The sequence below is a fragment of the Enhydra lutris genome, unplaced genomic scaffold, assembly GCF_002288905.1.
Source record: "Enhydra lutris kenyoni isolate GAN:26980312 unplaced genomic scaffold, ASM228890v2 scaffoldscaffold8, whole genome shotgun sequence".
NCBI lineage: Eukaryota > Metazoa > Chordata > Mammalia > Carnivora > Mustelidae > Enhydra > Enhydra lutris.
This window is the reverse complement of record NW_019154092.1, coordinates 31,272,210-31,285,899: the sequence shown is the minus strand read 5'-3', so window position 1 is coordinate 31,285,899 and position 13,690 is coordinate 31,272,210. Positions and strand designations below refer to the sequence as shown.

At 56.7% G+C, this 13,690-nt stretch overlaps 1 protein-coding gene across 50 annotated transcripts in view; it reads left to right on the top strand.

Annotated features, from left to right (window-relative positions):
- The window catches only part of LOC111142426 (CUGBP Elav-like family member 4), a 289,048-nt gene that overhangs the window by 247,679 nt on the left and 27,679 nt on the right, over window positions 1-13,690 (top strand). For 27 of the 50 annotated variants that reach the window (XM_022495502.1, XM_022495507.1, XM_022495501.1 and 24 more), the window contains exon 4: window positions 13,385-13,513. In XM_022495502.1, the coding sequence (XP_022351210.1) occupies window positions 13,385-13,513 (129 nt within the window). The remainder of the gene's footprint in view (window positions 1-13,384; window positions 13,514-13,690) is intronic. The other 23 variants (XM_022495505.1, XM_022495504.1, XM_022495503.1 and 20 more) reach the window with 1 other exon arrangement.

The window sequence follows — 13,690 nt, the reverse complement described above, 5'->3', positions numbered from 1 at the left end:
AAGGCTCCTGGAAGAGGACAGTGCTGAGCCCAAAGGCCTAGAACCCAAAGGACGGAATTCCAAGCCCTGGGGCAGGCACCCGTGAGTTATATTCTATTTTGCACACCAAAGAAGGCTTGGCACAGCTGTCGGAGACAAACGCCACTTACTGCCGGGCTGAGCCTGAGCCTGTCACCCGGCCTCTGGGAGCCTCAGTTCGCTAATCTGTCGGATGGGGATATAACCGTGTTATCTTGAAGCATGGTAGTGAGAAGGGGGCAGATGTCTGCAAATGTCCAGTTGGCACGGAAGGGCAGCTAGTGCCATCACCCGCGGGAGAGTCTGACGGTGGCGGAGCAGGGAGGACTGGTAGGGGAGCCGGGGGCTCACCCTCCTCCTTCCCTCCCAGACATGCTGCTCCATGCAAAGTGGGCCTCACATGCTTGTCACCGTCAGCTGCCACCAGCAAGACCTGTTGGTGCCAGGCTGTGTCTTGCTTTTCGAAACAGTGCTCCTTGCAGACGGGCACTTGTGCTGCACAGAACTCTACGTTCTCTCCTCTGTGCACCCATGGCAGGTTTCCTTCCTTGTCCCCACCCCTCCCTGCCTCACTCTTCCCACAGAAGTTGGGTGGGGTGGCCCGGCCTCTGATGTCCGGCACTGCCCTTCTGCAGCAGGGTCATTCAGGCCCCAGTCCAGAAGCACTTCGACCCGAGGCTCAGGTTGGCTCCCCTACCTCCTGACACTGTCCCTTGAACAGTTTGTGGACCATCTGCAGGCCTGATACAAGAAGGGGTCCGGAGCAGGCAAGCTGGTTTCTGAAACACGGAGTGTCCCCTTTCTGCCACTCTGTGACTTACCTGACACGGCCAGCCCGAAGGCCTCGGGAGGCCCCCCTGGGTGACGAGAGCAGGTGGCTCTGTCATCAGCAGGGGCAGCCACACTCGACAGCTACCATGCTGCCGCCCTTCAGAACAGTTTGTTTTCCTGATGAAACAGACACTCCCCTCACCATTTCATTAGTCATTAGAAAAAATGTCTCGCAAATTCTCAGCCTTTCCAGTTCCCAGAGCCCCATGTTCTCAACTTTCCTGAGCCTCACAACCATTCAGTCTGGTGAGCAGGTCAGGGAGTGATAGGGCTGGGTAGGTGAGAGATGGGGAGCCAGACCACATGGGTTCAAATCCTGACCGCGCTGTTGATGAGCTCTGGGACCATCAACAAGTTGCCCAACCACTCTGTGCCTCAGTCTCCTCATCTGTAAATTGGGATAACAGTGGAACCCACCTCACGAAATCAGAGTGCTCCTAAGCAGTGCTCGGCCCTTGGCAAGTGCTCGGCACGAGTCAGCTCTCGCTGTCCTCTCTGAGGGCATGGTCCCGGAGAGAAGGAGGGAACGCATGAATCTCTGCAGTCCCATATGGGCCAACACCTGCCATCAAACTCCAGGGGCTGGACTGGCCTGTCACACTCCCAAAACCAACCTGCTCTGTGGGGTGGGAGGGCGTGGCCTTGACCTCTGGGGTCCCTGCACCTATGGGAGAGATGGCAGCCCTGCCCCCAAGAAGGGAGGCTCAGGAAGAGCCCCCAGCCTGCCTGCGGGCTCAAGGAAACTTCATAGAGAAGCTTCAGGCATCTGCAAGAAATGAGCCCCCCAGTAACCTACGTAAACAACAAGCCCATCAGAGAATGTGGAGGCTCAGGAACCTGAGTTGAAAGAGAAAGTTGGTTCAAGACTGGTCTTGAGTAGACCCGGGTTCCTTCTTGTTCTGAGAGCTGACACCCTCACAGGTGTGGGTGGCCACCACTAGTTCTCTGATCTTTGGCATTTAGACTCCATTATCGGAAGCCCTCAGGAACACTGTGGCCATCCATCCACCCACATTTACCCATTGCTATTTAACTCCCATTGATCATAAATCTATCTGCTTTCGGCAATCATTTTTCTCTCGTCTGTGTATCTATCTATCATCCAACATTTAATCTGGGTATCTAGCATCTATTAATCATGTCTGCTATCCATCCATCTCCGTGTCTCTCTGAAGTCCATTATCAGTGATGAGTTAATTCAGTGTGTACTTGGAGAAGTGGGTTGGGGGACAACGGGGACTCCAGGAGGACTAAGGTGGCTGGACCAAAGATGGACAGGAAGGAAACCTGAAGATTGATGGAAGAGACCAGGATCCTCCTCTCAGAGCAGGGCTGGCCCAGCTTTAGGGGTTGGGGCAGAGAAAGTGGGTGCCACCTTTCCCCGCAGCACCAGCAGGCACAGAATCCCACCGTCTGGAAGGCTGAGATCCTGCATGTAGGCCTAGGGCTGGAGAGGTGGTTCCTGAGGGGGAGATGGCCAAGAGCAGGCTGGAGACCCGTCACAGCTCTTCCCAGCCCTGGTTGCACGTTGGTATTACCTGAGTGGCCTTCAAAGAAATGAAAAACCAAAGCCAATACTGTTGATGCCTGGGCTCCAGACTAGTCCCTAATCTCGGAAGCTGGCCCTAGGCATCCGTATTTTTGAAAGCCTCCAGGTGATTTTCCTAGCAGATTTTCCTAGCAGCGATTTTCCTAGCATCTCCCTAGAGCCAAGAACCAGCGTCTTATAAGATCCAAGGCTCCTGCTGTTATTCTGGAAAGGGTGTACCACGGAAGGAGGAGCAGGCTTTGTTTTTCTTGGGAAAATCTTGGGCTCTGGGCAGGATTGGGCTCTTTGGTGGGGCATGTGAGACACCTGTCTTCTGGGATGCCTTGAGACTCCTGCTAGGGTGTTCAGGAAATGTCACCCCTACACTGGGTGGTGCCAGAGGAGGGTGGGTTGAGAGGCCTCTGATGATCCCATCCAGGCTCACCAGAAGTCTCCCTCACAGTGTCCCAGGTGGGGACTGGGCTTAGTAGGTGTGGCCTCTGGGTTCAAGGATGACCACGGCTGTATTAGACTAGCAAGGTTGACCCCAAGGTGCTTGCCCCTCCCCAGGAAGACGGGCAGCAGGCTGTGGGAAGTCAGGACACTGCTCTCCTCCTTGTCCTACAAGAAGCCCCACCCTCAATGTGAAAACTGGGCCATGGGTCAGACAAGCAGAGGGTTTGCCCCATTCCCCTGCTGTGCAGACAAGGGAGGAGGGGGGTGGACCCAGGACCAGCCCCTCACTCCTTAAGGTTGTAGGAAGTTCGGCCACCACTGGGGGGATGAGGGTGAGCTGTGGCTGGGGTTCAGGGTTCTGAGGGCAGACCATATCCCTCAAGCCACAGCCGCACAGCTCTACCGCGCACCGAACAAGCCCCGAGCGGAAGTGAATAGAGACGAGTGGCCCCAAGCAGGTCTTTTCACTTCTGCCCCAGTAGCTGTGGCCACCTTGACTAGCTTCTCAGTCCTGCCAATGAGATGTTCTTAACGGCATTCCTGGGTCTCTCCTTCTCCTGTGCGCCAGCATCCTTCAGCCACACTAGCCCACCTGTCCCCTGCGGAAGCCGCCTCTTTTTGTGGGAATAAAGCCTGGCTTTGTCTGTCTCCTTGAGCGCCGAGGACAAACTGGCCATAATTTATGCTCCCACATGATATAAAGGGAAAAAGGCCCCATTATGCTATAAATTATCCTGTGATGGGTGAAATGCTGCAAGAGCACCAGACGCCGGTGGAAACCCCATTAGACAACAGGGTTCGGCTGCCGAGAAGTCCCAGCAGAACCCCAGGCCGTCTGCCATGTGCCGCACGCCTGGTAAGGATACTGTAGCAGATCCAATGTATCATCCCTTACCTGGAGAGACGGCTGCACGCAGCTGCCCCCGAGAAAGGTGACTTCTCCGTAGAGCCACCTTGTGACCCAGACTCCCCCTGGGAGGCCTGGTGCAGACTCTGGGTAGGTTGAGGGTCGGAGAGTCAGAGAGGGAGGCAACAAGGGTGCAGTGGGGGTCTCCGGGCCCCTCACCTGTACTGAACCTCCAGGGCTCAGTTCTTGCACAATTCAGGGCCCCTATGCCTGCCCAAAGCCTCTAGTAGTGTAAGGGACCAGAGTGCAGAGGCCGTTTATGGCCCCCAGGGTGGTGCCAGTCCCCATGCTCTGGTCCTGTCTCCTGAAACCTGTTGCAAGCCCTTGTGAGCACAGAGCCACAGCTGTGCTCTGGGCAGCCACCAGGGGGCTAGAAGGGCACTGACCGCCCTGAGAGTGGATTCCGCCAACAGGTCCCCTGTCCTGTGTGGGGAGGTGACAGGACCCTGCAGCCTAGACAGGGGAAGGGGAAGGCCTGAGGACTCATCAGGAAAGAGCATATTTCCTTGTCACCTGCGGAAGTTTAAGACAGCTGGGCTTTGCGCAGAGGGGTGAGTGAGCCTGGGGAGGGCCTGTGAGGCCTGAAGAGAGGTCCCCGGGCCTTCAGGAGAAGGGGAGCCTGCTGCTGTCTTGTTGCTGAGCAGCAGGTTATGGGTGCCCTGCCTGGGTCCCGTTCCGGGCTCTGAAGCGAAGCCCTGGACGTGGAGAAGCAATGGGCCATCGCGCCCTTGCTGCTTTCTGTGTGCAGGTGGAGGGGTGGCGAGAAAGGAGAGGGAGATGTCCAGGTAACACTGTCCTCCCCTGGAGGGAGGGTGACCGGAGAGCTCAGCTCAGAACACTGAGTGTGGGCTTGGCTTCACTGATGACTAAGTGTGCAATCCTGGGAAAGATGCTCAGCTCTCCTGGGCCCCAGGGTCTCCATCTACACAGTGGAAATAATGAAATAGCCACAAAACCTGTGAAGAGCTTCTCTCGCGGCCTGGGTTTAAGTGAGTGTTCAGTACAGGAGAACCATGATGATTTGTACTACTGTTGCTGTTTTTAACCACCTCCTCCGTAAGCAAGTCAGTCCGGGGAGGGAGTTGATCTGATCAGTGCAGCCCTTGGGCAGTAGACATTCTGTGACATTCTGGTCATAAAAGGGTGACACGGGGGCTGGGAAGGCTGCTGCTGTGAATTGGGGAGCTAGGTCCAGCCTGGGGAGCACATGGTTGGCAGTGAGAACGGACACAGGCAAGGACCCTAGACGGAGACTGTGAGTCCCAGGCCAAGTGTGCAGAGGTCAGAGGTGATGGGCCAGGCCTTGAGGGAGGTGTTCAGACTGCGGGTGTGTGGAGAATATTTGCATGTGCTGCTCCCAGACCTGGGATGTCTGTGGCTCCCGTTTTCTACCTGGCAGACCCGGCCCATGAATCGCTTAAGGCCCAGCCCAAGCCTCAGAGACCCCTGGCCACACCCTGCCCACACAGCTCACTGCTCTAGGCTCTGCGCCTGCGCTCATCTCCAGGGCCCCTCCATTCCTACTGAGGATTCCTGGAGATCAGTGCCTCGTCCCGGGCTCCTGCCCCCATGCCAGCTTCATCCGAGCCCTGAGCCTGAGGCTCACTGAGCAAACAGGTTCCTTTATTCAAGTCAACGAATATTTAGGAGCACCTTCGACATGCCAAGTTCTCCAGGCGTTGGTTCTTCAGCAGTGAGTGAAATGGACTCACATCCTGGCCTCTATAGAAGGGAGGCTGGAGATAAATCTGTGAGTAAAATAAGGTGATTCACGTTATGAAAAAAACACAGGGGTGCCTGGGTGGCTCAGTGGGTTAAAGCCTCTGCCTTCGGCTCAGGTCATGATCCCAGGGTCCTGGGATCGAGCCCCACATCGGGCTCTCTGCTCAGCGGGGAGCCCGCTTTTCTTCTCTCTCTGCCTGCCTCTCTGCCTCCTTGTGATCTCTGTCTGTCAAATAAATAAATAATAATCTTAAAAAAAAAAAAAAAGGACACTGCTTAAAAAAAAAAATACAGGGAAGAAGGCAGGGGAGTGAAGGCTGTGATTTGAAGTAGCATGGTCAGGAAAGTTCCACGGGATGGAAGGCTCTCAGGCAGTGAGGGCTCCGAAGATGTCTAGAACATGATCTCTGAGACAAGAGGAGCAACAGGACACGTAAAGGCCCCAGGCAGGGAAGCACAGGAGTGTTCCTGAGACAGCCTGGAGGCCTAGGTGTGTGGAGCAGAGGGAAGGAGGGACCCGGGACAAATGGGAGTGTCGTTCCCTACCGACCTCCAGAAGACTGGGCTTGTTCCCAGTGAGATGGGAGCCCGTGTGAGGTTTGAGCCGCAAATAGATGGTCTCTGCCTGGGATTTGAACTGACCCCTCCACGTGCTGTGTGGAGAGCAGATAGCACGGGCCTGGGTGGATGTCAGGAGACAGTGAGGGGTGACCCACAGGGCTCAGGGCAAACCCTGACGTGCGAGGAAGCAGGCTGGCTCCTGGACGGGCAGGCAGGCAGGCTCACTCGCAGGAATGCGAGTGAGGGGACTGGATGCAGTTCTGTGGCTCCTGCCTCGTCCCACCCCCCACATCAAACGATGCCTGTCAGGAGGGAGCTGGGAGATCAAGGCCTGGCACCGCCTCCCCCGCCTTCCCCGGGGGCCAGAGCTGGCTGAGGGTCCTCATTTGCATCCCTGGTGGAGAGGGAGCCCCAGCCCAGCTCCAGCAGCCTTTGATCTGGTTTGATGTCTCCCTCAGCCTTCTTCCAGGCAGGAAGGCTTTTATCCTTGGAGGGGGAGACAGCCCCCGCCCAGCTGCCTCCCTTGGTCTGGCTCTGGCTCTGACTCCGTGTGTGCTGTGGGGACCGAGGAGGGCAAAACTCTTCTCCTCATTTTTCACTGCCTGCTGAGAACCCACGTCCGCTGGGCTTGTGACCCCATGTCCCAGGCCATGTCCCAGGTGAAGGGACTGGCTCTCTGGAGGGTGGCTGACCCCATCACAGGGCTGCAGAGGGATTGAACCCAGGCCCCTAACCCAAGATGGGGGAGGGATGCTGGAAACAGCCCCCACAAACCTGAGGAGGGGCAATTGTGGGGATCCCAGTGATAAGAGGAGCACCCCCCCCCCCCCCGCCCTGTCGACCCCCCCTACTTGGAAGGCAGATTTGAGTCTGCGTGCTGCTTTCCTGGGCGGGGGGGACCTCTACTAGGGCTGACAAATAAGAGGCCTGGGAGGTCTTAGGCCCTGGGTTGGGGCATAATCAGTCTTGAAAAGGGCACAGATTTAGATCCGTATGATTGGTTTGGGGCCTGCTGGTCCCTTAGGAGCCAAAGGGGCTTGGTGGGTCTGGACCAGCCAGACTAGTGGAAATGGCACATGGTGGGGCTCAGTGTAACTTTGGGAAAAAGGCCTCTGGGACCAATCCAGGCTGTGCTTGCTTCGGAAGCACATATGCTAAAATTGGATCAATCCGGGTAGCTCTCCTGGAGGAGGCTGGGGGGTCTACTGGTGGTCCCCCAAACACTGCCATTTGGTCAGGGTAATGCAAAGGGCAGCCTGGCTTCTCGGCCCGGGCTGGGCAAGCATGACTCTATTCATCTCAAAGTATGGGATGGGGGTCCTCTCCACACCCCTGGGGATGAGGGTGGGGGTGCCCCTCTGGGGAGGGGGGAGCACGGTAAGAGCTGTAAGTGGCACAATGGGTGCACTTACGGAGCATTCACTCTGTGCGGGCACTGTGCTAAAACCCTGTGTGTTCAGCTCATTTAACTTCTACTGGCCAACACGGTGGGCACAACAGCTATTCCCTCCCTCTTACAGATGAGGAAACAGGGGCACAGGGAGGTACGTGACCTGCCTGAGGTTGGTTTGACAGACAGCCTCAGTGACTGCCTGAAAGATGTCTCCCCACCCCCACCCCACCCATCCAGTCGGTGTGCCTCTCCTGTCCCTTTGACTGGAGGTCCTCCTGATCCGCAGTGAAGTTAGGGGTCAGGAGTAAGCCTTTTCACTCACTGTCTGTGGACCCTGGAGCCCTGAGATCATCTCCAGGGAGAGCAGATGGTTCTGGAATCCAGAAGGCACCTGGGGAAGTCCCCTGGTCCCAAAACAAACAGCCTGGGAGATGCCTGAGGTCCCGGCATGGGATGGGCCTCGGAGCTCCAGGTTCTGCCAGCAGCTGAGGCAGGAACGTGGGACACCCCAGGGTCTCGGCTCTGGCCCCAGCTGGAGCACCTTGGGGTCCAAAGCCTGCAGAACAGGATGGAAGACCTCTGATTCAGTGACTGTGAACGTCTGGCATTTTTTCCTCACTCCCCAAACCGCTGTCTTTGAGTCTCCCAGGACCCAAAGTAAAGTGTCTCTTGCTGGCCTGGCCCTGTATCCCCACCAGCATCCAAGCCCCCCACCAATTCCTCCTCCCTCCCCACCAGCCACAGACCTCAAAGCCACCTACTCCCCACGCTGGCCCCTAGCCCTGGGGTTCTCCCCCGCTCCCGTCCGCCTTCCCACAAATCCTCCGTCAACAGCCAGAGGAAAGAGAACAGTAAAAGTCTACTGTGGCAATAAAAGGCATTAACCATCTGAACACTCACCCACAATGCCGTCTCTCCTTAAGCAGGAAATATTGTTTAACGCCCATGGTAATGAGTGAATCGAATTTTGGAAATTAAACTGGAATTCGAGCATTAGCGCTAGGGCGCTGCCATTTGGCAAGCCAAGGGGCCCTGCCGCCATCCACCTCCACCCGACTCAGGGCCCCACTCCCCCTGCAGGGCCCTCGAGAAGCTCCCTGCACGTCTGCCCTTCCCCCCACCCTCCAGGCACCATCCTGAGACAGCCTGTGTAGGGGCGGGTCCTGAACCTGCCTTGGGGTTATCTGGCTTCAGTGTTTTCTGGGCCCTCCTTTGACAATGCAAATCCTTCCAACCCTGGCCCCATTCTGCCCTGAGGTCCAGAGTGAAGGAGTGCAGGAGTCTCTCTCTCTCAGGGATTGGAAAAAACCCAAGATTCTGGCAACCAGATGCCACTGCCTTTTCAAAAGCACCTTTCCACCTCTGTATGGCTCCTGGGGCCTGGCACCCAGTGCTCTTTAGAGGTTGGGAAACTGATGTTTAATTAGACTGAGGTTCTAGGAGAATAAAAAAGTCTCCTGAGGCCAGAGGAACGGGAGAGGTGTGTGTTGGTGGAGGGAGAGGCACGAGGCTGCTGGAAAGGCAAAATCGAACTTGAGCAGGTCCCCCCATTGCAAGCCCTGTGGCACGCAGGGACCCCAGGGGTGGATGACAGGAGCAACCTTAGGGATCCCTCCCAACTCTGAGACTTTGTTCAAATTCTGTTGTGAGCCTGGAGCCCCCCGCCACCCACCCCCACCTGTCCTCTGGACAACATAGCTCCAGCCCCGCTTTCCTCCTGGAAGCCTTCAGCATCTAAACACTCCCCACCTCCACTATTGGTCCCGCTAGTGCCCAGTCCAGAGCTATTTCCTGGCTGTCTCTCTCACAGTAGGTGCTCAGTAAGTGCTTGCCGAAGGAGGCACCGGAGGGTGGACCCAAGATGGACGCCAGGGGCTCTGATCCAGGCCCTGCTCTAAGATAGCCATGAACACCTTCTCTCGACCCAGAACTGCATACTTTACCCATGCGTTATCTGGGGTTGCTGTAGACCACGCAGTCCCTGGCACTGGTGGGAGGACACAGGGCACAGAGTGCTGAGCTGCCCTCTCTGGGTTCAGGCAGGGCCCAGGCCTAGTGCCTACCTTCTGTTGCCCAACCCTTCCGGGGTGTCGCAGTCCTGCTCCCTTCGAACCCCAGGTGCTTCCCACCCCCACAGACACAGGCACTCACATTTTAGAAAGAGCAGGGAGGCAGGAGCAAGGGGTTATAGGATTAGGAAGTCAAGAGACCCCGGGAGGCAGCAGCTGTGTGTTTTGGAGCAACCTCTGTGCTCCAAATTCCTCATCTGCAAAGAGGCAGGACCTCTCACGTTCTCCAGGGCCTGGTCCCGCTCTGCCACTCCAAGGCCTTGTTCCCTTGGGGGATGGCACACTTGTTCTGGGGCCACTGTAGGGCAGCCCCAGTGGCCTTTGCCTTGTTCAGAAGCGGCCTATTGCAGATGCGCTGTCTGAGGGACGTCAGCTCTGCCTCTCTCCTTCCTGCTGCAGGAATAAATCAGGGTAGGGCAAATGAAGGAGGGGGGTGGCACTCCATTTCCTCTTCCTCCTAGATAGAGAACCCTGAGTAATGGCCCTCATTGTCGACCTGCTCAACAGGTCCTGTCCCTGTAGCATCTCTTACAAACCTAGCATCTACCACCCAAGGCACGACTGACGATTCCCGATTCCCGTTTGTAGACCTAAAGACCCTGGTGGGAAGCAGTTATATGGCTGCAAGGAGGGGAGCTGGGGTTTAGCCTGAGGGCCTGGGCCCGAAGGAGATCCACCCTTGGACTCAGAATCCTTCCAGCCCCTGGTCTGAAAGAGAATCATTAGAATCACACCAAAGCCCAGCAGGAATGAAAAGTGGGCAAACGGGGTATGTTTGTGGATCCTGGAAATTACCACCATTTGAGTGGGGGTGGGGTCACAGGAGGATCCCTAGGGGAGTAAGGATGGAGCAGGTTTCTTTGGTTTCTTTCAGTCTTCCAGAAAGGCAAGGCTAGCTGCAGTTTCCCTGGAGAAATCTGGGTGATCAGGGAAAGGAGGAGCCTGGCTCCCTGCAAGTTTGGAAGGAAGGGCCTCCAGAAGGACGGGCCCTGGTCTAGACTGAAGAACTGTAAGGAAGGCAAGATTTCAGGGGAGAGGAAGAAAAAATTAGGGGGAAAAAAAAAACTGGCAAAAGGAAAGTGGCTGGATAGAAAGGCACGTGTGGATGAATTTTAATGCAATCAAAAGGCTGTCATAATGATAATAAAGGAATACATTCCTAAGTCAGGAGAGAGGAGAAGGCGAGGGGCTGCGTCCCAGCATTTAAATTAGGCTCAGGTGGAGGAGGGGCCTACTCTTCCCTCTCCCTTCCCATGCCCAGGGAGGAGCAGGAATTTCTAAGCAGGAGGGCCAGGGATTAGCTGGAGGCAGGGGGTTTCACTTCATTGTCTTTCTGGAAATCCCATTTAATAGGGAGTCTTTAAAAGGTGCTGGGGGCGAGGGGAAGCCCTAGGCTGGCCTGGAGTCCACAGTTGCAATGTCTCAGGACTCCACCGAAGGCTTGAAAAGCTCTGTCCACTTCCTGCAGAATGAGGCTGCTGCTTCTGGAAGCTCAACAGAGTCCCTGACCCGGCTCTCCTCTCTTTCTGCCCTCTCCTCTGCCCATCTCTGCTCTCTGTTTCTTCTTCTTCTTCTCTCTCTCTCTTTTTAAAGATTTTATTTATTTGAGAGCTAGAGCATGAGTGGGGGAGGGGGCAGAGGGAGAGAGAGAAGATGCTCCCTTGAGCGGGGAGCATGATATAGAGCTCGACCCCAGGACCCCGAGATCATGGCCTGAGCCGAAGGCAGCTGCTTAACCTACTGAGCCACCCAGGTGCCCCTTTTTGTCTGTTTCTGATTCTTTTCTCTCCATTTTTGCCATGTTCCTTCTCCTTCTGTCCCTAACCCTATCTTCCCCCAGCTCTCTTCACTTCACAGCTTCACTCTCTCTCTCTCTCTTCTTCCTACCTCTTGGTTTCCCAGCCCAGAGTTTGGAGTCCCAGAGTCCTGAAGATGGGGCCAGGGATGGGCCCTGGGATGGCCCCGGAAGCCGGGTCAAGCAGCCCAGGCAAAGGCAGGTGGCAGGGCTGGGGTTCCAGGCCCCAGAGCTTTGGCTGAAGCCCACTACCAGTGAAGGGCAATGTGGTATGCCCAGTCCAGGACTGGTAGCGGGAGCTGGCAATGATGCCCTGCTGGGCATGGAAGGCGCTGGGACCCTGTCATTGAGAAGGTGCCCAGTGCTGGGTGCTCTGGGCTAAAGGGTACTGGCAGGGCAGAGGTCAGGTCTTCCTGAAGAGGAGGACTCTGGGGTGGTCTGTGCAGCAGTGCAGGCACCTGTTGGTTTCCTCTGCTCTGCTCCAGACCCCAGGACAGCCCCTCAGCTCTGTGAACTCCCCTGGCCATGGGGAGTGCTGTGGCTGCAAAACAATTTTGCCCCAAACTGAGTAAAACAACCATTTGTTCTGCTCAGGGATCCTGCAGGCACAGTGTGGAAGGCTTATCTCTGCTCCGGAATGTCTGGGCGTCAGCTGGAAGACTCAGGCTGGGGTCTGGAATCATCTGCAGACTCATTCATCCCATGTCTGGTGGTTGATTGGGCTGTCAGCTGGGGGCCTGGGTTCCTTTCCATGGGGACACACTGCAGGTTAGTTGTAAGCCCTTCATGGCAGGGTGGCTAGCGTCCATAGAGAAAGCATCCTCAAGGCAGCCACATAGAAGTAGATCCCTTTTATGATCTAGCCTGGAAATCAGCGGGCCTCACCTCTGCCATTGCCTATTGAGCAGTCACAGCCCCGCCCAGATTCCAGGGGAGGGAGCACAGCCCCCACCTCAGTGGGAGGAGTTGAGGGCACACTGCCCTAAACTTGTGGGATGGGAAATCTGGCAGCTACACCCTGCAGCAGATGCCCGTAGCCCAGCGTGGTCCCTGCTGCCCTAAGCACAAGGCCAGTACAGGTGGTGTCAACAAACCACCTAGGAATCAACACAAGGGGGGGAGGGGCTGGTGAGGGATCCCAGCCTTTAGGAGCAGCCCCCCCCCCCCCCCACAAAGTGTCCAGGGCTAAATTTTGCAGCATGAAATAGGAAGGGCCAGACCAAAGAAGGGACAACAAATGGAGGTCAAAACAATGTGAGATAGGAAGAAAGGGTGACCCTGGGAATGGCACACGCATTCATTCATCTACTCCGTAACTTTGTGCTGAGGGCTCACTCTGTGCCAGGTACTGCTGTTCCAGCCAATGGCTGGTCTCTTCCCCCAAGGAGAGGACGTGCAGTGGGGCTTGGGAGCTAGACAGAAACCAGGGACACAGGCAAGGCAGTAAATAATTGTCCTTTGAAACCTGGGCCATGAGAGGGAGAAGCTGAGACAGAGAATAAAAGACAGCAGGAAGGAGGGACCTTGATGAGGAAGCAATATTTAAACTGAGACCTAGAAGAAGAGAATTCAGCCTTGTGATGTGGGAAGCACTTTGGGCAGAGGGAACAGCCTATGCAAAGGCCCTGCGGCAGACTTGCCTGTTGTGAGTTAATTTTGGCCTCTAGGGGTGAAAGTGGCTCAAGAAGGTAGTGTGTGTCTAAGAGGATGTTGGAAGGGAATGCAGAGTTGCCCAAACGACCCATGTGCCACTCCTGGGCCACCCATGTGCCATAGGTGAGCAGCCGCACCAGTGGCCTTGCTCCCTCTGGACGGGAGGGGGCACAGTCGCTGCCATCCAGCATCCTTGACCCAACCCCTCCTTCCTCACCTCCTCCTCTGGCTATGCTCTCCCTCTCCCCCAACCCCCTCACCCTGTGGCCCATCCTGCTCTAGCTACGTCCTAGCCGCCCCCCTCCCCTCCAGCAATGAGCCCTCTCCCCTGCCCAGCTCTACCCTATCCCCCCTCCCCCTTCCTCTTCGGTCGCGCTGTCTTACCCCCGGGCACGCCCCAGTGCAGCCCGGCTCCCCCGGCCCAGGTAAGCATCTCCTAATTTTGTTCCAGAAGATAGAAAACTCTTCGTGGGCATGCTCAACAAGCAGCAGTCCGAGGACGACGTGCGTCGCCTCTTCGAGGCCTTCGGGAACATTGAAGAGTGTACCATCCTGCGCGGGCCGGATGGCAACAGCAAGGGTGCGTGGGGGCGGGGCGGGGGAGCGGGCGGGCGAGGCCTCGGGCTTTGCACCTCACCGACCGCCAGCCTTGTGCCGGGCCGCCCCCAGCTGGTGGCGACGGACGGGACCAGCGAACAGCGAGCCAGGGAAGCGTGCTTGGAAGGGGCGAGGCGGTCGGCCCCGGGAAGGGAAGGCC